Raw genomic sequence first — 27,117 nt, 5'->3', positions numbered from 1 at the left:
TTGTTTTGAAAACTGAAAATAGAAACCTGTTCTTGAATTGCTGGCTTAGAGAACATGTTTTCATCTGGTTATTTAATACCATACTCCATTAATCATATAATTTCTATAGTCAGCGCCTGATTCTTCCCACTTGAGAAACTTCCCTCCAATTAACATATAGATGATAGATGATGGCTTAATGCAGCAAGACCATAATATGTTTTGTGACAAATTTTGGTTTAAATAATATGTTTTCATCTGATTATTTAATGCCATGTTCCATTAATTATATAATTTACATACTAAAAATTTGTTTTTTGAAACAAAATCCAACATGATTTTTTTTTCATTGACGTGGCAACTTAAAAAAAAAAAAAGTGAAAACAAAAGCATTCAATGGCACCCCCCCCCCCCTCAAATGATGAACTCTGTCAAGAAAAAAAAAAAAAAAACTTTGTTTACAGAAATAGAGATGTAAATAAATAAAACGATACTATGTAAATGACAAAATACAAGTTGTGATTTATACACCAAAGAATCCAGACAATTTTCAATATTTGAATCAAAGAATACATAAAACATTTCGGAGCAGAGATAATGGCCCAATTCGCCCAATCTAACATCTAAGTATGAAGCCCAATTCGCACAATCTACTGTGCCCCAGGTTACCCGACCAACATCTAGGAACTAACATCACAATCAGCTTTCATTTTTCCTTTCCCTGTTCCCCCCTGGTCAGCATGATCTATCATTTATCTTTTTCTTTGATCGTTTGGCGTATCTTCTTATAATTGAGAAATTCTCCAAAAAACAAACTCAAGGTTAAACTCACTGAATTGCGTCAACTATTAGCTGAGATCTAGTAACGCCTTTCATTCTATCTCAATGTGCACCATCCATGTGCAAGTCCTGCAGATGGAAATCAATTGTCTTTTTCCTGTGGCATGTTGATTCTTTAATTTTGACTAGAATTTAGATCACCTTGCAAATGACATTAGGAAAAGTTCATTCTTCCAAGGAAGCACAACCTAGTATAGCCCCCCGTGCTGATCCGCACATTGCTCGAGTCTCCATCCATTTCAATGGAAGAACTCTGGGGTCACAGAATCTCACCAAATCCAGCTTAACTATGTCAAATCTCCCTGCGCCTGATTCCACCCACTTGAGAACCTTACCTCCGATAACATATAGATGATGGCTGACTGCAGCAAAACCATAACCAAAAGCCTCCAATTGCCGGGAATGGTCAGGGAGAACCACAGAAGGAACTGAACCTAGATTGTACCACTCTCCTTGATTGCTATCCCTGGTTTTGATTGAGCTTTCACCCCAATCAACTATGGCATATGCCTGATCATCTTGCACCACTGTAACTGCAAACTGCATTGCCCTTGAGAAAGGCCAAATAGACTCCACTGTATGCCATGTTCCTTCCACTGGATTGAAAACTTCAGAAGTGTTCTGGTCTGGAAATCCCAAATGGTCACTCAGAACATGAAGACAGCCTTTGCATGATAAGCCCAAGCAATCCATACGAGGGATGGGCATTGGGGGTAGTTCTTCCCATCTGCAACTTATTCTTAGTCAACACTAAAATAAAAATTCTTCCCAAAAACAAAGAAAATGAAGCAGAAAATAAAATCAAAGAGATCAAAAATATTCTTATTCGACAATGTCATCTACACAATAACACTGACAACAAGAAACTACCAGGTAGACTTGCCTAATAAATAAAGCAATAATCAAATGGAAGAACGATGGAAGTTTTTAAGCCATTATGTTGCTGAAAAACAATCCAAAGAGATTAAATATATATAAAAACAGATAATTTCAACTCCTACATGTCACATTGCTTTAAGCAATAGACATCATGTGACTGAAAATTTTCCATCCATGATCTAATATCTTATTGCTTATTTTTTTGGTCAGTATACCATTACTGCATGTCAACAACCATATTTATATTGATTGAAGAAAAGTGAATATTTTAGCACTTCCAGGCTGACGACTTGCTCATCAAGGCCAATGTATTTTTTAGGGACATCAATTCAATTTATATTAACAATTTTTCTATCAATAGGTATGGTTCCTTTTAAAAATTACAAAATAATTTTAGTTAGATGAGATGTATCCAATTACAAGTGGTCTTACAAGAATATAAGCTGATGGAACCAGTGTTGCACAGAGACAACATCAGAATCATAGCTGGATGATGCGCGTAGAAGTCCAACTCATCAAGACAAATAAACAAGGACTGTTGGATACATCTATAGAAAAGTTAAACCATTAAAATAATAATCCATATTTTGCTGAATCTAACATTGTAAACCATAGGAAAAGGTCTTAAAGGTTATATTTGTTAATAAAATTTTATAGGAAAAATGCATTCATTGTAAGTTGTCTACTACAAGAAAAAAAAAGAAAAAATGTTACATAGAAGTTTCCTTCAATAATCGATGGAGTGTCACGGGCCAACATGTATGTAACAGACACTTCATCCATTGAAGAGAGTCCATGTGACCATGCAACACTGGATGGAACAGATTTTAGAAAATATTAGAAAGACGAGATAAACACCAAGAGGAACTAAATCAGTCAGAGAATATCAGCCAGTGTTCCAACAACACAAAACATCAAAGATATGTTGATTTTAGAAAATGTACGGAGAAAGAAAAGACAAACTTAAAAGAAAAACAAAGACAACCACATCAACTATCATATGCATATTAACTGAAGATGAAAATTTTGTTATGTTGATAACTTATTCAACAAAGCACCATAATCATATATAGGAAGCACATCAAAAGAATCATGTTATCATGTTTCAGAACATAACAAAGTTTAGCTTTGCAAGCATTTGTGCTGAAAATCAGTCCTCCGATGGGATGGTGGAGATGGAGCAATTAGCAGAAATACTGATAATCATGACAAACCAAGGGGAAAACATAATTTCAGCAAACATAAACTAGAGACTGAGAAGATGTACAGAATGTATAAAGATGGATGAAAAAACAATTAAAAGAAATTACGAAATTGATCAAGGGTGGTTTTAAATTTCAAATTCCCAATTCCTAAAGCATTACCTGCATTGAATGCAAGGGAAACAACTTGAACAATAGTATTTATGGCAATGTCATGAAACATTTGGTCAGAAAATTGTAAAATCATTATGTACTATATGATACAAAACCTTGTATAGAAGGCATTGTACCTGGACACTAAATAATAGTAAATAAAATGTTCAATCTAGAGCTGAAACAAAACTGTAAACATCAAAAGGAAACTGGTGAAGGTGGATTTTATACACATGCCAGGTACTATATAAATGGAAGGCAATGTCAGTTGCTTGCTAAAGAATTATTTTAACTAGATAAAAGCACTCTATGCACTGCAATATAGTAACAATCAGTGTCTCATGAACACACCTATCATTTAATGGATCATAAACTTCAGAAAGAGCTAATCCTCTAGTGCATGATGAGGTACGCCCCCCAGCTACATAAACCTTACCAAAGACAACACTGCAAGCAAAGTGAGACCTTGCCGTTCGCATATTGGCTAGCCTACTCCATTGTTTTTTGAATGGATCAAACTGCATAACATCATTTGTAACCAAAGGTTTCTGTGGGGGAAATACTGGATCATGTGGTGCATAGGAGCCGCCAATCACCAGAAACATTTTATTCACACTTACACATGAAAACCCATAGTGGTGCCAGCTGGGATTGGCACTTGGAAGCTTAGGCAGAGGATGCCATCTATCAGCTTCTGGATCATAAGCAATCCAATGGACGTCAGTCCCTTCCGTTAGAACAAACAACCAGTTCCCAGACCATCCTTCTCTAGCTTTTAAGTTGGAATAATCTGAGCTGTGGATTGCATCTCTCCATCTCTTGGACACAGTTTCAAGCAGCCCATGATATCCATGTGACACTTTCGCCAAACATCTCAAGGCCAAGTCATCCGGCAATCCTGGAATAATAGCCTGATGCACGAATTCCCTGAGTGTAACAGTTCAAGATATTAACATAACATATTATATCCAAAATATAAACAATTTAATAGGATCATTTAGAAAAGCAATTATATCAATCACAACTCTGATCCAACTAAATTGTTTTACCAGTACTAACTAGAACAAAAATTTCTTATCAGGGGAAAAAAACACTAGAACAAATCATTGAGCATATGAATGTCAAGGACTAATTTGGATGACCAGAGGACTAGGTGACGTATCTCAAAATTGAATTAACTCAATTTCAATCCCAATACTGGACGAGCTTGGTTGAATTAAATCAACACAGATGGGAGACAACATAGCCTCAAATCTGATTTCCAGCCTCTGAAAATTTTTGGTAACTCTCAGATGTTGCACAGAGAGCATCCAGATCCCTATATATGGATTTTGAGACATGGAGAGAGAGAGAGAGAGTAAAGATCTCTTCCAGAATTGAAAACCAACAAAATTAAAAAACTTGGATGTATGCAATAATTTTAGATGAACTATTCTTATTTGTTCATCCTATAAAATCAAAATGATCAAATCATCTTTAATGAAATTACATAGGTATGGCGAACAACAGGAAGAAAAAAAAAACAATAAGAAAAAAACAAACATGTTGATAGTGTATTGTCATTCTTTCTTGTGTCTGAGAGGGTAATATTTTTCTTTTCTAAGATTCATTATAAATTACTAGCCTGGCTGCTTGGGAGACAATTCTCTTCTCTTCAATTGGCAGCTCTCTTTCTCTCTAACCTCCCTTGCTTCTCTGCTATTTTAATCTGAATACCATTTTTTATCAATAATTGGTAATTCATTAAATGTTAAGAGAATTACAAGTATATAGAGAACAAATGGAGATAAAACAGCTTATCTCCAAAACCAAAGCATTACAACTTAGCCCAAAATATTTGATTTCTCTCAACCCCTTGCTCTGCCAAAGAACCAACCATGCTGATAGCCATTATTCGTACCCATTGAATTGTAATCTCCATGCCCCCGGTTATCCTTTTAAACTTTTAACTCATTTTTGTAAACCTACAAATCATTCCCCTTGTTTAGTAATAATTTTGATCACCAATTGTGAATCTCTTTCAACAATCAGTTTTTGTACATTCAGCTCCTTTGCTCTATTCACCCCTTCCATACCATAACTTCAGCCTTCAAGGAACCACCAATGCCTATTGGACCTGAGAACAGTGCCATCACATGCCTTAACTCATTTCTGAAAGCGCCTCTGATGCCTGAAGGGGTTGGATTCCTTTGCTGCTTCCATCGAAGTTAATTTTAATGTACCCATCTTCCAGTGGCAGCCAAGAACTACTAGTTCTTGATTTCAGGGTTGAAGCAAGAGCCACTTCCTCATCAAATCATCCACCGAAAAATCAGAGAACAACTCCATGGATTTTAGCCAGTGAACCACTCTAATGGCTATATACTTTAATCTGAATAACATTTTACATTTGCAGCATTTGTACATAGAATCAAAGCATTGATCCTGCACACACACACTCCCTCCCTCCCACTCTCTTTCTTGGTGATTGATGTTAGATCCTGTATATGTCATTCAATAAAGGACAAACATACTAGATTTGCATTCATTGTGATAGAACATGATTCAATATTGTAGAGATTTGCATGGTGTTCACATTGTGGACATTAGGTTGTGTTTGGAAAGAGTACAAAAACAATATGCATTGATGGTACAAATGCAAACTTAGTTTGGTTTTGCATTAATAAATTTTGCATTGTGTTTGGTTGTGATGGGTACAAAGTACAAAAACAAATTTCAAGACTGGAATCTACTACCTGTTTTACATTGACCAACTTTGAATGCAAGGTTTGCTTACAAAGACATATTCTTACCAAATTTCAGAAAAAGAAAATTTACTTTCATTTTCAGTACAAAGACATTCTCTTACCAAACAAGAAACAACTGCAAAACCAAACCAGAGTACAAATATTCCTCAGGTCTACATTTGCTCTTACCAAACACAGCCTTAGGGATATACTGAGGTTTATTTCCAATTACTTAAGAAGCAAGGTAAAGTAATTTGTTGCAAGTTGAAGAAGTGTTTTAAAAGGCGCACAGGCAAGGCGCATTTTGGAGTATGTGCCTCACCCAGATCCTAGGCGCACTGTGCCTTGCACCTCAGCCCAGGCGTGCGCCTTTCTAAAATTTTGTGCTTTTTGCTTTTTTTTAGTCTAACGGCTGGGCAGGGGGCTCCGCCTCATCAAAGCTCTGATACCCCCCCCCCCCATTTGCTAATGTTGTTCATTAATTCATTGCAATAAAATACCTTCTTAAAAGGTAATGAAAGTTATAAAATCATTATTTTTTATGTGAGAAATAAGAATTTCAGACCCTAACATAGACTTGTTCGGGCTTGCCTCGAGGGGCGTGGTACAAAGGCAAATCATAGAATCATGAGTGCAATATGTTTTACATCACATTAGCTACTTGAAGCAATGCAATTAAGGAAAAAAAGAGATTGTCGGTTTTACATGCTTGAAAATGCTTTATATGTTTGCTTTTATTTTTAAATTTTCATTTGAATACGCTTTACATGTTATGTTTATGTATTTTCATTTTAGATAATAGATTTTTTAAAACATTTTATTTTAAAATTTAAGTTTATATTTTTTATTAACATTATGTTTAATATTTTTTATTTTTTGCATTTTTTTAAATTTTTTTGCTTTTTTTTGTAATTTTGCGCCTTGCTTAAAAAGGTGCGTGCCTCGCTTTGCACCTTGTGCCTCAAGTGCAAATTGGCCCTTACACTTTTAAAACAATGAGTTGAAGGGAAGGGGCTAAAAGGGCTAAGGGCAGATCAAAAAGGACATGAATTGTAGTAACAAATGATTTAAGCACTCATAATTTAACAATGGATATGACATAAAACAAAATGGTGTGGCAAAACAGGATTCATGAAGCTGACCCCATACAATTGGGATAGTTATGCTAACTACACATCACTTCATGATGACACATCTGTTCCACAGCCATCCACTCTATAGTCAAACTATGACTATCACTCAGGAGGAATATGTGATGCTCATGTGCACTTCATAAGCATCCACTCTACTACTACTATAGCACAACCTTCAGGTATTGACTCCAACAAACAAGCGATGTAGTTAGCAAAACAGGATTCATGTAGCTGACCCCATACAGTTGGGATAGTTATGCTAACTACGCATCACTTCATGATGACACATCTGTTCCACAGCCATCCACTCTATAGTCAAACTATGACTATCACTCAGGAGGAATATGTGATGCTCATGTGCACTTCATAAGCATCCACTCTACTACTACTATAGCACAACCTTCAGGTATTGGCTCCAACAAACAAGCGATGTATAAGCATCCACTCTACTACTACTATAGCACAACCTTCAGGTATTGGCTCCAACAAACAAGCGATGTATAGCAAGTCATTATGAGTCGTTGACTTTAGAGTGACCCACATGACAAGTACTCCCACATTATATTCTCATTTTAGTTTTTCATCTACTCCTTCACAACATGCCACCTTGGCTATGGCTAATGGTATATCATCTTGTGAGTATGGGATAGGACAAGTTAGTCCTAACCCTAATATTCAATTGACATTTGTTCTATATGTCCCTCAGTTTCCTTTTTCATGTCTATTAGCAAACTTACCAAATCATATAGAATTGCTTAGCCACTTTTTACTCTTCTATTGTATCTTTAGGACCTAAAGATTAAGAAACAGAGGGCTTGAGTCTAGAGGCCTCTATTATTTATATCAGGTTTCACTGATGCAAATTGGGCTGGTTCACCTACAGATTGTAGATTCTACAACTGAGTATAGTACTTTTCTTAGTGGAAACTTGGTTTCTTGGGAAAATAAAAATCAGAGCATTGTAGCCAAGTCTAGTGTGGAAGCTAAATATTATGCAATGAATGCAATAGGAGAAATGATGTAGCTCAAGAGCTTATTACAAGAGAAATGTTGTCAAAGGTGTCACCTAGGAGGCACACTTGGCTGGGTGCACCTAATTACAATATCATTCATATTGTTACATCTTACTAATATGCATGTTACTACATTCTATTATATACTATACAAATCATTCATACTTTGTTTAAAAGTTTTACAGTTGAAATTTAAGACTTCCAACGGTTTTGAGAAAATAAAAAGAAAAAAAAGGAATAGAAATATAGAGAAGTTTCTTTCTTTTTTGTTTTTTCTACTCTCTCTTGTATTAAATAAAACAGTAATTCCACCGTGGTCTTTTTCCCTTTTACATAATTCTCTGTCTTAAATTTTACCATATAAAAACATAACGTTCTTTAGTTGCTGATTTGATATGAAATTGCTTTTTTGATGAGTAAATGAAATTGCTTTATTAAATACTTATCATATTACTATCAGTTTTGAAAGTATAAATTAATATAATTGATATATTATTGTCCAAGATATGTTGATTTTCCATTTTTGAGAGGAAATATAATGTTATTAATAAAGAAAATTGCTAATTTTCCAATTAACATGCATGCTGAATTGTATATAAAACTAGAGAACAAGGAATATCTTAGTTTTTTATTTTATGAAATTAATATCACTAGGCACCTTAACAACTATGCAAGAGATGGGAATCATAATGACATTTCCTATGCATCTTCACTGTAATAATTAGGTAGCTACACAAATTGCATCAAGCTCAATGTTTCATGAGAAGAAGAGCACATTGAGGTGGACTGTCATTTTGCTCATGAGATAATTCAAAATGGTGTTGTGCTGTAGAGACCCCATTTGTTAAATCAAATAATCAACTTGTATATCTATTCACTAGAGCCTTGCATTGACCCCAACAAGCTAGGAAGTATAGATGCTCCAACTTGAGGGCAAGTGTTAAAAATATACATCAGCAAAATAAAATGTTAAGGAAAATATATGTTAACCAATGTATTTAGGTTCTGTATAAAAGGATCTGAACTAAACTTTTAAAAATCTAAGATATCAATGAAAATATCAATTTAGCATTAATTAACATGGGAAGAGGTTAAAACAGTGCTGCAGACATTCCAAATTAAGAACAACAAAGCATGATAAGAGACATGTGGATGGATAGACTTGTCCACAAATAACACTTGAAAATCTTTTTAGATGGCAAAAAGAAAAAAGAAGATTACAAGAAAGGTGACAAAAAGGCACATGAGAGAAGAAAAAATCATCTTCCACCCAACCAAATCATAACTCTAAACCCTCAACACCCCAATCAATTCCCAAACTAAATGAGACCTCCCAAAAACAAAAACACCAAAAACCAAAATAAAGACAGATCCCTCCAGAACAATTCTTCAACCGTAGTTGGTCGAGGTTATGATATAATCCTTACACCTGACCTTATTCTCAACCCTAGAGCCTACCCCTCTTTTAACCTGCCTCCATCCAAAACAAGTTGCATTTCAACCCTATCACCCTTCCTTTGATTTTCCACATCCCCTTGATCTTCCCTTTGTCTGCTAATACATTCCCTTTCTCTACCCCCACATTCTCCCAAACCTCCCTAACTTCCACCCTCTCCACTTGCCCCTCTTCATTTGAAACCCCCTTTTTTTCACGTCCAAAGTTACTAATCTCATCATGTGATTTTTTTATCAGTAACAGTAAGATTCATTAATTAAGAATAGGATTACAGAGGGGAGCTAAAATATCTTAACTCCCCACAAATGCCAACAAAGAACAATTACAACTGAACCCAAAAAATAGAACTCTTATTCACCCTTGCCTAACTAAGTTATCTGCAAATGAATTTGCAGTTCTCCTTACCCATGTGCATCATACTTCAATGTCCTTAGTCAGCCATTTAAATTTCCTCTTTTCATTGTTGTAGTTCCAGAGCCTAGAGTTGTCTTCTTTTAGCCATCTCACTGCAGTTCCAGAGTCTCCTTCTATGATCAGTTTATTGACTTTCAGATCTTTAGCCCTTTGTACCCCTTCAAGAGCTGCTAATATCTCAGCCCTCAAAGAATCTCCCACTCCAATTGGGCCAGAAAACATGGCTAACGCATTTCCTTTTTCGTCCCTTATAACTCCCCCTATACCCAAGGGCCCTGGATTGCCTATGCTGCTACCATCAAAGTTCAGCTTCATAAAACCAAGAAGTGGAGGGTTCCAGTAGCAACTTGAGACCTTCCTGACTGAAACTGAATTTGCAATTTCCTTCTATTTTCTTAGCAAATCGTCCACTGAGAATTCTGCAACAAATCCAGTGTTTTCAACCAATGTAGTACCCTTATATGAGTCGCATCTAACACTGCTTCCAAGTTTCTCTCCTTTTCTAAGAAAATCCTTGAACTTCTTTCTTCCCAAATAGTCCAATATACAGCAGCCCTAACACATCTCCACATCATCCTTACCCTTTTTGTTGACCAGTTGGAGGGAGGGGAAGTAAACAAGCTTTGCACATTCATTGGGGAAGTCCACCTGCAACCAAACAAAAAAGTAAATCATTCCCAAATAGAGAATCTCATCATGTGACTGTTTCTCAACATTGATTATACAAACCATGCAACCACCCACCAAAGCTACTAAAAGATTCCAAAACTGCATTCTTCTCATAAGTCTTAAATTCAACCACCTCACTACCCTCTTTGACAACATCCCCAATGGCTCTTGCTGATCTCAAACTATCTTGAGCCTCCTTTACTCCTAAATTAAAACTATCTTGAGCCACCTCACCACCCGCTTTTTCAGGCAACCGAAGAGACGTGGAAGATTAATGTGGAAAGCCACAAGAGTAGCTATCTTATGGTCAGTTTGGGAAGAAAGGAACAATAGAATCTTTAAAGGAGTGGAGAAATCCAAGGAAGCAATTGTAAAAAGGATAATTATTGTGACTATTCAATGGTTGAAAACTTTGGATTTGTTTAAAGACTTCTCAGCTGAAGACATTTACAGGAATTGGAAGTGGTGGCATCTACAATGTAGAGAACACTCATGTGGGCCCCACAGCTGTGGTCCCACTCTGTCCGTAGGGTAGAATGCACCTAGTCATTCTAGGGTTAGCTGATGGTCAATCTGTTATTCTAGTTGTTATTTATATTTCAGTTTTATATTGTTTTATGTGTTATGTAAATACCAAGGGCAGATGTGTCCTTTCCTAGCATAACCTATAAATATTAAATAGAAGTGGCGGCGGCAGAATATTGAGATTTTGTCCTTCCTTTCAAATCTTGTGTTCTACTGCTCTCTCTCTACTCTTTCTCCTCTTTCCTCTATACTTTCTCTCCTTTTTCGAACCTGAAATTTATTAGTGCTCAAGACTGATAGCAGTCTTGAACATCTACATGGTATCAGAGCAAGGCTAGGGTTTCTCATGTGAGTCTAGTACCAGCCGACCACATGAGAATCTTCTAGGACTGGAAGCTGAAAAGGTGGAGTTCGCAGACTGATTCTTGGAGATCGCCAGAAGGTTTAGCAGCTGTTGAAGGCTTGTCACGGTTGCAGAGTGTTGGTGGTCAGGAAGAATCAGAGAAGATTAGGGTTTGGGTAACCTTGGAAGGCAGCGAACAGTTTTTTCTTGTAAGTTATTTACTTTCTAAGAGAAGTTCTATCAGAGAAGATAGGTCGGACCTATCTGGAGAGGGCGGCCGAACCATTCTAGGGTTTTCTCCCTTCTATTCTCTAGGGTTTTACAGCAAACCCTACTGTTGGGCCGAACTGCCTTAGCTTTGTTTCTCTCTACTCTAGGGTTTGAAAGTGATCTTGCGGCAAGCCCTAGTGTTAGACTAAACCTTGTGATTTACCTGGAGCTGTCCTCAAGTTTTTTTGTTAGCATTGATCAGATTTTAGGGTTTCATATTAACCCTACTGCAAGTCTATCTGTACGGTACTGATTGGAATGTGCAACTGAAATGTTCTCTTTAAGGACTGATTAAAACCCTAATTCTGCCAAGCATATCAGACCTACTTCTAAGCTGTTTTTTTCAGATCCTTTTGGGGTTTTCGAACTCTCTTAAGGGGTGAGAACTGTACGGACAGCTGCTGTTGTGTTTGCTAGTTGGTTTCAGATCAGAGTTATACCAGTTTTGTGCACATACACTGAATACAGATCGGTCATACACTGTTTTGATTGTGATTGGTAGTCCAAGTGCTGTTTTTGAGACTTGACCGAGATGGAGTTTAAAAATCAGGCAGAAGGCAGCTTTGGGAACATCAGTTATGGTAGTGTTTTTGAGACGGGTGGTCAGGTTACAACCGTAAAGTTTGATGGATCAAACTATTTGGAATGGGCCCAATCAGTCATGATGGCTATTGGGGGAAGAGGTAAATTAGGGTACCTCTTGGGAGATGTGAAAGAACCCCCCAAGGGAGACCCTACATATACCAAGTGGATCCAAGAAAACTACTTGGTTATGACATGGTTGTGTAATTCTATGCAGTCTCATATTAGCCGAAATTACTTGTGGGCAAAGACAGCTAAGGAGATATGGGATGTTATGAAAGAAACTTATTCCCAACCCCTTAATGTTGCCAAAGCATATGAATTGAAATGTGAAGTGAAAAACCTTAAACAAGGAGAGAAATCGATTTCAGTATACTTCTCTACCTTGTAGTCCCTGTGGCGTGAGATTGATCACTTAGAGACTCTTGAGTGGGAGAGTCCCAAAGATGCACAGATATATAGAAAGCAGGTCGAGACAAACCGGGTGTTTGAGTTTCTGGCGGGCCTAAATTCAGAGTATGATATTGTGCGGCAACAGATTTTGACTAGAGACAGTGTGACTCTCTCTCAGGCATACTCATTCGTACATAGTGAAGAGACCAGAAGGAAAGTTATGATGCAACCTCAGCCCCTTACACCAGCCTTTGTAACTGTCACACCCAAATCAGGGGGTGATTCAGAGAAGGACAGGAGGAAGGAAGACAAAAAGGATGTGGTATGTGAACATTGTAAGAAACCCAAACATATAAAAGAAACATGTTGGAAACTGCATCCTCACTTGGTTCCGGCGAAGTTGAGAAGCAAGAAGGGCACTGCTCATGTGGCCGTGAACACTGATTTAGCATCCTCATCTGGCACAAGAGGAACACCTTTAGAGACCTTAGTTGCAGTTCGGGCTGCCCTAATACAGTTAGAAAAGGAAGTTGGAAATTCAACTCAGCCACCGCAGCCACCATCAGCTCCTGCCACATCTGCCTTCGCACATTCAAGTACTCGAGCTTCAGCCTACCATGCCTCAGCTCCAGGTACTACTGAACCTTGTTGGGTAATAGATTCAGGTGCATCCGACCACATGACTAGCTTGCCTTCACTATTTACCACTTACCATTTGTCTTCTGGTAGGGATAAAGTATCTATTGTTGATGGCTCCCTGGTTCCTATTTCTGGGAAGGGTGACATCAAGTTATCAGATACTATCTCCCTGTCATCTGTTTTGCATGTTCCTAAGCTTGATACTAATCTTCTTTCAGTCAGTAGTATTACCAAGCATATGATCTGCTCAGTAACCTTCTTCCCTGACCGATGTGTTTTTCAGGACTTGGAGACGAAGAAGGTGATTGGGACTAGCTGTGAAACGGATGGGATCTATCTACTCGGAGAGAGGTCCCATTAGGAAGAGTCAGTAGGGAAGATGTCTTTTGTTTCTCAGAGTGAGTCCGGTTATGCTTTGGCATAACCGATTAGGTCATTTGTCCTTTTGGTCTCTAAAGAGTTTGTTTCCAGCTTTATTTGAGTCTATTGAGTTGTCTCAGTTGCAGTGTGAAAGTTGTGAGTTTGCTAAGCATTGTAGAAAGTCTTATTTATTGAGCAATAAAAGGAATAATAATTTTTTTGATATTGTGCATACTGATGTTTGGGGGCCCTATCACATCCCTTCCATGGGTGGGTACAGATATTTCTTGTTATTTGTTGATGACCATACCCGTTTTTCTTGGGTTTATCTCATGCGTTCACGAGATGAGATCCCTGCCCTGACCCAAAACTTTCACCAAATGATCCTAACCCAATTTGATGCCAAGATCAAAGTTCTTAGATCTGATAACGCAAAGGAATACTTTGCTAAACCATTGACATCTTACCTTCTTAATCATGGGGTTATACACCAGAGCTCTTGCCCTCATACACCTCAGCAGAATTGAGTTCCAGAAAGGAAGAATAGGCACATCTTGGAGGTGGCTAGAAGTCTCATGTTTACCTCCAATGTCCCTATTCGCTTCTGGGGTGATACTATCCTCGCAGCGGTATATCTTATTAATCGGGTTCCTTCCCGGGTCCTTGATATGAGATCTCCTTTTTCCCTTCTATACCCAAGTGAGGAGTTGTTTTCTATTCCCCTTAAAACATTCGGTTGTACATGCTTTGTTCAACTTCTCGGACCCCATCACTCCAAGTTCGAACCCAAGGCCTCCAAATGCATCTTCCTTGGTTATGCACAAACTCAAAAGGGTTATTGCTGCTATGATCCTGTCTCAGGGAGGAAGTTTGTCTCCATGGATGTTACTTTCTTTGAGGAGACACCCTATTATCCTCGGGTTTCTCCTCAGGGGGAGAGTAGTGAGAGTGGGGGTTTGAGTTCTTTTCTTCAGGGGGAGAGCAGTGAGAGTGGGGGTTTGAGTCCTTGTCTTCAGAGGGAAAGCAGTGAGAGTGGGGCAGTTCCTTTACCTATTCCATTGGGTGATGAGAGCTGCAATGGTGAGGGTGGCCAGAGGGATCAGGAGTTGAGGGTCTATCACAGGCGGTGCAGGCAGGTTGATCCCGGTCATCAGCAGTCCAGGCCAGCTCCAATCTCATCTGCAGCTCCAAGTCCAGGTATTACAGTCCTAGGGCCCACAGAGACTTCCTCTATTGTTGCCATTTCACCTCCTACAGATGACATTGACCTTCTGATTGTCGTCCGTAAAGGGAAACGACATTGTACCACATCTACAGCCCACTGTATTTCCCAGTTTTTATCCTATGATCGCCTATTCCTACAGGTCCTACCTTAGTTCCGTTTCCAATGTCCCTATTCCAAGAACAGTGCAAGAAGCCCTATCCGTCCCGGAATGGAAAGATGTAATGCAGGTTGAGATGGATGCCCTGTTGAAAAATAACACCTGGGAGGTAGTTGATCTGCCCAAAGGAAAGAAACCAGTTGGTTATAGATGGGTATTTACTGTGAAGCATAATGCAGATGGATCCATTGAGAGGTATAAAGCTCGGTTAATTGCAAAAGGGTTCACCCAGACTTATGGCATAGATTACTTGGAGACCTTTGCCCCGGTAGCCAAGATGACCACCATTCGAGTCCTATTATCCCTTGCAGCAAGTCACACTTGGCCTTTATACCAAATGGACGTGAAAAATGCTTTTCTGAATGGAGACCTGCAGGAAGAGGTTTACATGCGTTTGCCTCCTGGCTTCTATGATGCAGAAACAGGCAAGAAGGTCTGCCAGCTCAACAAGGCTTTGTATGGTTTGAAGCAGTCACCTAGGGCTTGGTTCGATAGATTCAGACTAGCCCTTGTGAAGTTTGGTTACGTACAAGCGCAGTCAGATCATACTCTATTCATCAAGAGGGTAGAGTCCTCCTTGACACTACTTGCAGTATATGTTGATGATATTGTGGTGACAGGGAATGATAGCCATGAGGTTGAGTCCCTTAAACAGCTCCTTCCTCGAGAATTTGAGGTGAAAGACCTTGGTGTACTCCGGTATTTTTTGGGTATTGAGGTTGCTAGATCCAAACAGGGGATCTTTATCTCTCAGAGGAAATATGTTCTAAACCTGTTGGCAGAAACTGGAAAGTTAGGTGTCAAGCCTGCGGATACACCCATTGAACAGAACCACAGGATTAGTGCAAAGAGTGGGGAGCCTCTTGAAGACAAGGTTATGTTCCAGCGATTGGTAGGAAAGCTCCTATATCTCTGCCTCACTCGGCTAGATATTACTTATGTTGTTAGTGTTGTCAGCCAGTACATGCATTCTCCTAGAACCACACATCTTCTTGCGGCAAAAAGAATTTTAGCATACTTGAAGAGATGCCCGGGTAGGGGTATACTGTTCAAGAACAATAACCACATGAAGGTGGAGGTCTATACGGATGCCGATTGGGCTAGGAGTGTTGATGACAGAAGGTCTACCTCAGGATATTGTGCCTTTGTGGGAGGTAACCTTGTCTCTTGGAGAAGTAAGAAACAAAGTGTTGTCTCCCGATCTAGTGCTGAAGTAGAATACAGGTTCATGGCTAACAGAGTAGCTGAAATCCTATGGCTAAGATCTCTACTTGAGGAGTTGGGTATTGAGTATGAAAAGCCCTTGATGCTATATTGTGATAATCAAGCAGCTATTAATATAGCACATAATCCAGTGCAGCATGACAGAACCAAACACATTGAAGTTGACCGACATTTTGTACGAGAGAGGGTCTCATCTCAAGAAGTATGCCTCCCTTACATCACATCCAGTATGCAATTAGCAGATATCCTCACTAAAGCCGTATCAAGAAAGAAGCTAGAGGCGGATCTATCCAAGTTGGGAATGATAAACATTTACTCCCAACTTGAGGGGGAGAGTAGAGAACACTGATGTGGGCCCCACAGCTGTGATCCCACTCTGTCCGTAGGGTAGAATGTACCTAGTCATTATAGGGTTAGCTGATGGTCAATCTGTTATTCTAGTTGTTATTTATATTTCAGTTTTATATTGTTTTATGTGTTATGTAAATACCAAGGGCAGATGTGTCCTTTCATGTAACTAGCATAACCTATAAATATTAAATAGAAGTGGCGGCGGCAGAATATTGAGATTTTGTCCTTCCTTTCAAATCTTGTGTTCTACTGCTCTCTCTCTACTCTTTCTCCTCTTTCCTCTATACTTTCTCTCCTTTTTCGAACCTGAAATTTATTAATGCTCAAGACTGATAGCAGTCTTGAACATCTACATACAACTTCCATGAAACCTATTGTGCAGGAATTGTGGTCCCCACCAACACAACAAAGAGTGAAATTGAACTTCGATGGGAGTTCTAGAGGTAACCCGGGCCCTTCAGGTATAGGAAGAGTATTCAGAGATGAAAATGGCAGAATTGTGGCTTTGTTTTCAAGACCAATAGGAGTGGGGGACTCATTGAGAGTGAAAGTGATGGCCTTGCTTCAAGGTGTTAGATATGCCAAACAATTGGGGTTACACCAAATTGAGATAGAGGGAGACTCTAAATTGTTGATTGAGTGGCTACAATCTGGTAAGTTGGGAGGCTGGATTTATAGACAGCCCATAAGGGAAATCCTCAACATAACAAGGGAGATTGGTGCATGCTTCGAATGGACAAGGAGATCAGCTAATAGTTTAGCTGACACGTTATCTAAACAAGGGACTGTGAGGGAGAGAATGTTCTGGGCAGTTTTGTAAGAAAGATTACTGGGGGCTCAACACCTACTTAGGGGTTGACAGTTGTACTTAAATCTGGAAAGTTATTCTTAAGTTATACTAATGAAGCTACCGTTTCCAATCAAAAAAAAATCCAATTTTTCTTTCACCCGACCCTTCTCCATCTCTTTAAAAACTTTCTTTTCTTTGCAAACCTTTCATCCCCCAAGAAAAACAAACCCAACATTTTAGTTACCTTCACCTTTGTACTTCCTTGACATTAATCAATCTGTTAACTGTGTTTCATCAATAACCACCTCAACTGACTAATCATCCCCTTGCTCAAAATCTACCTCAATTTCTTCCTCATTTAAAGGTTTAGTTCTATAAATTCTCTTGTAAACCCTAACATCCACAAAATCTCCATTGTCCAACTCTTCATCCCTTTCAACCACCTCTTCCCCCCCTCAACTTCTCCAGCCTCCTTTGTTTCTTCTACCCACAAGACTCCATTCGCTCCTTGTTGAACCGACCCCTTCTCGCAGCCATCCTTACCCCCCCCCTTCTCCCCAAGACTTCATGAATCCCATTGATACAACTCCCTGATATCTCAATTGATACATTTTCCTTTGCTTCCTATTCAACAACCTCCTCGCCACATTCACTAATCCTCTCCTTCACCAAACCTTCTATAAGCCCACAACGTAAACCCCCACCACCATCAGACCTTAAACATCTTATCTATTGTAAGGCATTGTCATTTCCCAAACCTTCAATAGTCTCCTCCATATTCTAAATTCTACCTCCAATTGATCAAGCCCCACAACCTTTTGCCGATGACCTAGCTTCAATCCCAAAAATCACCTTAATCCTCAAAGTTCCTTGCAAATTTTGCCGACTTCGTCACTGGTAGGTACTGCCTACCACAGTAGCCTGAGGGAGACTAGCCTCCTGAAATAGAGAAAATAGAGGAAGAAGAAGGGTTTTCTATTCATGTCGTTATTACATATTCGAGAGCCTTTTATACTTGCTAAATTAACTCATCATGACATCATGTGAATCAAATATTCCCATGTGCAGAGGTAACTGACTCCGGAATCGGATCTGTTGTCGTGGCTGTTGGTCCCCTCTGTCTTCTAGAAAACTGTTGTGTGATGGGTGACTGTTGAGAATGGCTAGATAGGGTGTTTTTGGTTTTTTTCTCCTTTCTTATACTCTCTCAGTATTTGGGCACCCATATAGGGGCCTTCTTGTAATTATTATTCTCTCAAATTATAAAGTAATCTTTTGAGGGTGTGAACAGTGAATAACACACACCTCTCGACACTTGCTCTCTTCTTCCTCTTCTTCTTCTTCTTCTTCTCTTCTCTTCTCTTCTTCCTCTCTCTTGAAACCCTAGTTTCTGCAACTTGGTATCAAAGCGGGTAGAAGCATTTGGGAGTTGTTCTCTGCTGATCTCCTACCCAAAGGTGAACTGCTGACATCAGCAGTCCGTACAGGTTCCGGCAGCAGTCTATGAAACCTGCACAGTTTGATTTGCCCTGATTTTAGAAAAAATTTGGTATGACTCTTGTCATCATAAGAAGCTTCTATGATTTTTGGTGGATTTTTTAAGGAAAAAATTGCAGAAATTCCAGATCTGATGTCGAGCCATGTACAGCAGGTTTAATGATATTTTTCTGCTGTAAAACCTAGACCATTCAAGTCGTTTTTCAATTTGGGATTGACGGGAAGTGGTCCCGTAATTTTTTGAGCACTGTGTGATTTTTGGGAGATTTTTTTTTCCTTCTATTTTGCTGCCAACCTAGTTTTTTTGGGCTTCCTTTGGTTCTTAACCGTGTGGTAACCTAGTTTTTGGGTCTAGAACCTCGGTTAAAGTGATGGGGGTCCTTTTTGGTTGGTGAAAATGTGTCTTCTTAGAATATGGAATCATCTAAGAATTTTCAGATGGTTCCCGGTGTGCTCCTGAGAACTGCAGATATTTCTAGTGGTATGATAACTACTGTTAAACTGGATGGAACTAATTTTTTAGAGTGGTCTCAGTCTGCTAAACTTACCATTACTGGGAGGGGTAAACTAGGATTCATCACAGGAAGGGAAGTGAAGTCGAGTCCTAAAGACCCGAAATTTGCAAGGTGGGAACAGGACAACTCCCTTGTTATGTCATGGCTGATTTGCTCAATGCAACATCATATTGCCTGAAATTACAAAAGAAATGGATCACTTGAAATCTCTAGTTTGGAAGGACCCTAAAGATGGTGAGCAGTATCGGAAGTACATAGAGGAGAATAGAGTCTTTGATTTTTTGGCAGGCTTAAACCCAAAGTTTGATTTCACTAGGCAACACATTCTTAGTGCAAGTGTTGTCTCTCTTGCTACTACTTACTCTCTTGTACAAGGGGAAGAAAGTCGAAGAACCTGAGTACTACAAGAAACCAAGACACACTAAAGAAAGATGTTGGAAGCTCAATCCTCATCTAAAGCCGGAGAAGTACAAAACCGGGAAGAAGGGCAATGCTCACTTGGCTATAGTTGGTAATGATGCTCAGCCCTCAGATGTGCTTGACTCCTCTGATGTGATGGACAAACTCAAGAATATATTGTTGCAGCTAGAGAAGGGTGGTACATCCTCCTCATCTGGCTCTGGACTAAGTAATCTATCTAGTTCATATGCCAAGACAGGTACTACACTTGCTTGTTCCACCTCCTTTAGCCCATGGATTATAGACTCTGGGGCCAGTGCCCATATGACTGGTATGCCTTCACATTTTACCTCATATAAGTTAACCCCAGGGAAGGGCAAGATTACTGTTTTTGATGGATCTCAAACCCCAATCACAGATCAGGGTGAAATCAGAATCACTAATAACCTTTCTCTTGACTCTGTTCTACATGTGCCCCAGCTACAAAAAAATTTATTGTCTATTAGTTCTCTAACAAAATCCCACAATTGCTCAGTGACCTTTCTCTTGTGTATTTTAGGACCTAAGCATGGGGAAGACGATTGGAAGTGGGCATGAAGTGGATGGAGTCTACCTCCTAGATGGACCTTCAGAGCATGGATTGTCAAGCCAAACCGAGTCTTGTTCCAATGAGAAAATGAGTCTTTTGAAATTATGACATTGTCGCCTTGGTCATATGTCTGTCAATTCTGTCAAGTTTTTGTTTCCAAACTTGTTTGATTCTGTGTCCAAATTGAATTTTGAATGTGAAGTTTGTCATTTATCCAAACAATGTAGAAACACATATTTTGCAAGTAGTAAAAGAAGTAATGTTACTGTCCACTTGATCCATACTGATGTTTGGGACCCATATGTTGTCCTCTGTTAGGGGGGATACAAATATTTCATTCTCTTCATTGAAGACTACGATCTGTATACATGGCTTTATTTGATGAAAAGTAGAGATGAAGTTCCTTTGATTGTTCAAAACTTCATGAATATGGTCGAGACACAATTTGAGAAAAGAGTTAAGATAATAAGATCGGACAATGCTGAGGAATACTTTGAACATCACTTGCATAGATTTTTTGAAGACAGGGGCACTATTCAACAAAGTTCATGTAGTCATACTCCACAACAAAATGGGGTGGCTAAAAGAAAAAATAGGCATGTGGTTGAAGTTGCTTGAGGCTTATTGTTCCAACTCATTTCTGGGGTGATGTTGTTGAGACAGTTGCATATCTCATTAACAGACTCCCATCAAGGGTCCTTAACCTTCACTCTCCTCATCAACTACTCTTCCCTGATGAAGCTCTTTTTAATCTACCCCTTAAGGTCTTTGGTTGTGTTTGTTTTGTTCATGATATGAGTCCTGCCCGACGCAAGTTTGATCCTAAATCAGTTAAGTGTGTATTCCTTGGTTACTATCCAGTCTAAAAAGGCTATAGATGCTTTGATGCTCTCTCTGGCAAGAGATATGTCTCTAAGGATGTTACCTTTTTGGAATCCTCTTCCTTTTTCCAGTCACCCCGTCCTTCTCTTCAGGGGGAGAATGCAAGTGAAGATTGTACTCCCTTCTGCCTTCCTATTCCTACATCTATTCCTCCCTCTCTTCCTACCTCTGTTCCTTCTCCTCCTCCTCCTGTGTATCAACCTCAGTCCTGGTAGTAGTTTTTCATCAAGCGCAGTAAGAGGGTGGCTCCTAAAGCAGAATGCCCATCACAATCTAATTTCTCAGACTCAAGTAATCTTGAACCTCCTGATAATCCTATTATTGATTCTAACATTGATCTTCCTATTGCCATTTAAAAAGGGAAGAGGACATGTAGGAAGTATCCTATCACTATGTGTCTTGTGATGTTCTTTCACCTTCCTATTGTGCCTATATTTCTGCTATCTCTTCTGTTTTCATCCCTCGCATTGTTAAAGAGGCAATGCAGTGCCCCCCACTAGAAGGAAGCAATGAACCAAGAAATGGAGGCCCTAATAAAGAACCAGACTTGGAAGGTTGTTCCTTGCCCCAAAGATAAGATTCATGTTGGGTGTAAGTGGGTTTATACTATTAAGCACAAGACAAATGGCCCAATTGAAAGATACAAAGCTCGGCTTGTAGCCAAATGATACACTCAGACTTATGGCATTGATTATCTGGAAACCTTTGCTCCAGTTGCTAAAATGAACTCTATTCGTGTGATCATGTCTCTTGCCACCCATTACTCATGGCCTTTATATCAAATGGATCTAAAGAATGCCTTCCTTAATTGGGACTTACAAGAGGAAGTGTATATGGACTTACCACCTAGGGTAATTTTTCCTAATAGTGATGGAAAAGTGTGCCGCTTGAAGAAGTCTTTGTATGGGCTAAAACAATCTCCAAGAGCATGGTTTGATAGGTTCAAGAATGCCATCTTAAAGATTGATTTTTCTCAATCTTAGGCTAACCACACCTTATTTATTAGAAGAGTTGATGGTAGAGTAATAATGTAGATAGTATATGTTGATGACATTGTTGTGACAGGTGATGGTATCACAGGTATCTCTCAGTTAAAGTCATTCCTTGCTTCTGAATTTGAGACTAAGGACTTTGGTGATCTCCAATACTTTCTTGGCATTAAAGTTGCAAGATCCAAGAAGAGGATTTTTCTATTACAAAGGAAATATGTACTTAATTTGCTTCATGAGGTTGAGAAATTAGGGTATAAGCCTGTAGAAACTCCAATTAATCCCAACCACAAGTTGAACTCTACTGAATGAGAAGTTCTTCTAGACAGGGGGTATATCAGAGATTAGTGGGACGCCTTCTGTATCTTTGTTTGACTAGACCTGACATTTCCTATGTTGTTGGAGTGGTTAGCCAATATATGCATGAACCCAGGACATCTCATATGCAGGCAGTTAATAGAATTTTAGCCTACCTGAAAGGATGCCCTGGCAAAGGGATGTTGTATTCCAACCACGGCCACCTAAAGATTGAAGCTTACATAGATGTTGATTGGGCAGGGTCCATCAATGATAAAAGATCTACATCCGATTATTATGCCTCAGTTGGAGGCAATGTGGTTTCTTGGAGAAGTAAGAAACAATCTGTGGATGCTCGTTCTAGTGTTGAGGTAGAGTACAGAGCAATGGCTCATGGAGTGTGTGAACTACTCTGGTTGAAGACCTTATTGACTGAGATGGGCATCCAAGTAGATGTTCCAATGAGACTATATTGTGACAATCAAGCAGCCATAAATATTGCTCACAATCCTATCCAACATGATCATACAAAGCATATTGAAGTGGATAGACACTTTATTAGAGAAAAAATTGCTAGCGGAGAGATTTGCCTTCCTTTTGTAAGGTCAGAAGACCAACTAGCTGATTGCCTCACTAAAGGTGTTCACCATCCAAAGTTTGCAAAGACCTTGCCAAGATGGGCATGATTGACAAATATGCTCAACTTGAGGAGGAGTGTTGAGAATGGCTAGACAGGGGTGTTTTTGGTTTTTTTCTCCTTTCTTATACTCTTTCAGTATTTGGGCACCCATATAGGGGCTTTCTTGTAATTCTTATTTTCTCAAATTATAAAAAAATCTTTTGAGGGTGTGAACAGTGAATAACACACACCTCTCGGCACTTGCTCTCTTCTTCCTCTTCTTCTTCTTTTCTCTTCTCTTCTTCCTCTCTCTTGAAACCCTAGTTTCTGCAACTATGACTTCACCCTTGGATCGGCATGGGCTAATGGACCTAGGCCTAAGTAAGTTGCCTATCCTTTAGCTCTATGAGCATACCTTGTCACACACCATACCCAACATCCCTCAATGCAGAACTAACGTCATTACTTGAAGCCTTTAAAGCCACAGGACCTCCTCTATCACCAAACTAGGTATAAGGAGGCACTACTACAAAATCAGAAAATCAACAGCCAGTTCAGCCACCGGAAGTCATCAAATAGCTTCTAAAATATATGCATAATTCAAGGAATTAAATTTTTTTAAATTATTTGAATGAAATTACAATGATGATACTTTTTGTTTGTTTTTTATCATTTTTTTGTGAAATTTTATTTATTTTTGTCAAAAAGACCCTCCCCTAAGTGGGTTTGAGATATTATTTCCAAATTGATTCATGCTTCTTTTAATGACTTTGATTTGTTAATCATAAACTGATAAATTTTGCAAAGCCACTACTGGGGGCTAATTTAGCAGGATTTGTGAAAGGATGCTACCCCATGAGAAAGCTCCATTTATTTTCTACCAAGGACCTTGGAGCTATAGAGACATATTTAAGATAACTCAGAGTTTTTGGGTTCCAATGGGTGCAAATTGTATGGATAATGCCTTAGTTAAACATGGGGTGCATAAGAGGGATTTGTTTTGGGGGAGGTTCCGAGGAGAGCCTAATGTGTGTGTGTGTATAACCATGGATGAGTATTCTTTCTGCATAATGGTCCCATGAAGCAGAAGTACAGACCAAATAACTGGACTTGGACAGACAATGACAGATTTAAGTTGAGAGATAGGTTTAATAGGAATGGAGAATTTGAAGCCTCTACTGAGCTAAGTCATGGACCTAGAGTTCATAGAGTTGGGACTCCTTCAATCACAACAGCAGAGAAAGATCAGTTGGGGCTTAATGCCTTAATCTCAAAAGAGAACAATATGACCTACAAGATTTTCAGTCTATATATGAAAATGCCAATATAACACTGAATTGCAAGAGAATGGAATTGAAAAGAAAGACTAAAAGCACTTGAGGATATAATCTACTTTTTGATTATGCAAAAGTTGTGTTTGATACTTCAGGGAGTAGAGCTACAGTTACATACATGGTGGATCTTTTTTGGTTTTTCACTTATAACTCAATAATTCATGAATTGCGTATTTGATCTCATAGAGAAGGCTGTAAGGCTTACATGGACTATAACAATGTATATGAAACTGACATGAGTTTGGAAATTCTATATGTACGTCTAGTAGAGGTCAGCATGGGAACGTGGTAAGATATCTACTATATAATATAGTGAAAAAAAAAAAAGATAATATTACATTGTACTTGGAATTCCAGGACTAAAGAAAACCCATTAATGGGCATCATATCTCTAGAATTATAGGGTAATTATATATCTTTATGTAGCAATCAGTAATTATATAATTTAAAAAAAAAAAAAAGAAAACCCAATTTTGAATAAATAAATTAATAAGCATTAATGGGCATCATATCTCTACGTTGTGTAAACCAAGACATGCAACCATTCAAGAACTACATGATCCCCAATCATGAATTTTACAAAACATAAGCAAAAGGTAAATAAATAAATTATTCAAAAGAGAGTAATAAATGCATACTCTTCAACAGTAGGTCCAGATATTCCAGAAGACAACATGGAAGGAAGAGCAATGCTCAAGGAGCTCCTGAAAATACAAAACCAATAAACCACGTACAGGTTAGTAAAACATCCAAAGTCTTCGCTTTGCTCTTTAATGGAGACTAAAGAACGCATACACAGAAAAAGGGTTGGCCGAAACCCATGTGACCTTGTAAAAGTTTTAACGAAATCGACGGTGATAGAAGAAAAGGAAGACGAAGTGTAGAAATGCACATGAGAAAAAAAAGATGATTGAGAATAGGAGAAAAGGGGCGAACCCCCTGACTTCATAAAAATAATGAGTGGCAAAGTCCCTCTTTCCTATCAGAGAGGCGGAGAAGATTGTGCGAAGTCATGTTCTCGAATATGGAAATAAGGGGGAGGATTGGGGGAAGCCCCGATTTTAGCGTCAAGAAAGGAAAAGAGAGAAAATAAACATATATAGAAAAAACAAGGATCAGCTGAGAAGGGCAAATTTTGGGTATTATTATCAATAAAAATAATTTTTTTAAAGTAAGATTATTTTCTCAAAAAAATATCAAAAAGGGTAGAAATATTGTTCATCTTTTTCTTCTTTCATACCATTGAATAAATCTCCCCACCTCAGGTTTTCATCTTTCTCTTTCCTCCTCATCCTCCTTTCGATGGCCATGAAAATTTTTCATCACCACTTCCTAAACCCTTGGCCCTCTTTTCGGATCCACTAGCTCATGTTACGAGCCAAAACATGGTTTTCAAAATCGGACCAGACTGGACAATTAGACCGAAAAAACTGAGAACTGATCAAAACCTACAATTCCGTTTTTCCTCAAAACCGCTTTTTTCCCTAAAATCGTTGATTTTGGTCAGTAAACCGCTGAACCACAGTCGGTTAACCGTTCGAACGGTTTTGACCATTTTTCAATTTTTGTATTTTTTTGTTAGAATGGGCCAACCATAACAGTTTGTCAGACCATTCGAACCGGTAACCGGACCCTGACCAGTTCGATTTTAAAAACCATGAGCCAAAACACTGTTATAATGAAAAGTTAAACAGTTCAAACATATAAAACTTATCAAATAATCTTATTCCTTTAAAACTAGAAACGAACTAATAACGATCCGTTGCAAAGCCAAGAAAAATAATAGATTAAGAAAATTAAACATTATCATTCTGGCTTCTAATGGACAAACTAAAGAAAGGATTAAAAAGAAAAGTCTACAAAAATGTAACCCTAAACTATAGCCATTAATGCTACAAGAGAGTGAATGAGTGATCAAGCATACCAATTCCAACCGATAAAGAGTCTCCCCGGAAGGAGGATTGCATGGCAATGGAAACTATGCATGTCTCGTACTCTTAGTAGTTTAAGACTCTAAGATTTGAAACCAATAAATTTATAAATAAATTAGTAGTAGTTACGTAATGAAACTAAAGCTGGGCACCCCCTTTTATACTTGACCTTGCAATGGAATGGTTAGGGGTTGTTAGGAACGGACGGTCAGGATCTCATCCGACCAATGTCATGTGGTACAGTCCTAGGCCTTGCCATATGCACCTACATCACTTGCCCCCCACTCTCAAAGTCATGGTTGTCAAGGTCGAATAGTGTGATGGGTTGAGACCTTATCTTTGGCCGAAGAGAGCATTATAGTACCTTGTAGAGGCATATGATGGAACGTTTGGTAAGGACCTCGGCTTCGATTGGAGAGGGCGTCATACAGCAATGCGGAGGCGTCAGGCTGTCGGCCTTGACTGTTGAGAGCTTTCCTGGGTAACCCTATGGCAATTGTTTCCTTGTAGACTTTCTGCCTCTTTGGAGATCATGTCGAGCGAGGGGGCGATGCCGTGCATGGCAAGGGTGCGAGGCATTCACGTTCATCGACCATGCTCTATACGAGTGTCATCACGGATCCATGTGCGAGACGAGCATCGGCATTGATCGGTTGTGGTTGTGCATGAGATAGGCGTTGGATTGCTCAGTTTGGGCCACTCCTGGCCCAGAGTTGGTGGGCGGACCGGCTAATTCGCTTGG

The 27,117-nt window shown here is 38.9% G+C and overlaps 1 protein-coding gene across 5 annotated transcripts; it reads right to left on the bottom strand.

Annotated features, from left to right (window-relative positions):
- Positions 1–417: 417 nt before the first annotated feature.
- Positions 418–25,823, bottom strand: LOC104605146 (Galactose oxidase/kelch repeat superfamily protein). Of its 5 annotated transcripts, none has more exons than XM_010269786.3 (4): positions 25,685–25,823; positions 25,083–25,148; positions 3,405–3,980; positions 418–1,546 (listed from the first exon to the last, which is right to left on the bottom strand). In XM_010269786.3, exons 2-4 carry the CDS (start codon positions 25,118–25,120, stop codon positions 985–987), a joined length of 1,176 nt encoding a protein of 391 aa, XP_010268088.1. In that variant the 5' UTR covers positions 25,121–25,148; positions 25,685–25,823; the 3' UTR covers positions 418–984. The 5 variants fall into 5 exon arrangements, with proteins under 5 accessions (XP_010268088.1, XP_010268083.1, XP_010268084.1 ...); XM_010269781.3 differs by lacking the exon at positions 25,685–25,823 and adding an exon at positions 25,272–25,598; XM_010269782.3 differs by lacking the exon at positions 25,685–25,823 and adding an exon at positions 25,389–25,594.
- Between the last annotated feature and the right edge of the window lie 1,294 nt (positions 25,824–27,117).

This window comes from Nelumbo nucifera, chromosome 4 (assembly GCF_055504915.1).
Source record: "Nelumbo nucifera cultivar China Antique chromosome 4, China Antique-T2T, whole genome shotgun sequence".
NCBI classification, from domain to species: domain Eukaryota; kingdom Viridiplantae; phylum Streptophyta; class Magnoliopsida; order Proteales; family Nelumbonaceae; genus Nelumbo; species Nelumbo nucifera.
The sequence above is the reverse complement of the archived record's forward strand: the minus strand, read 5'-3'. Positions and strand labels throughout refer to the sequence as shown.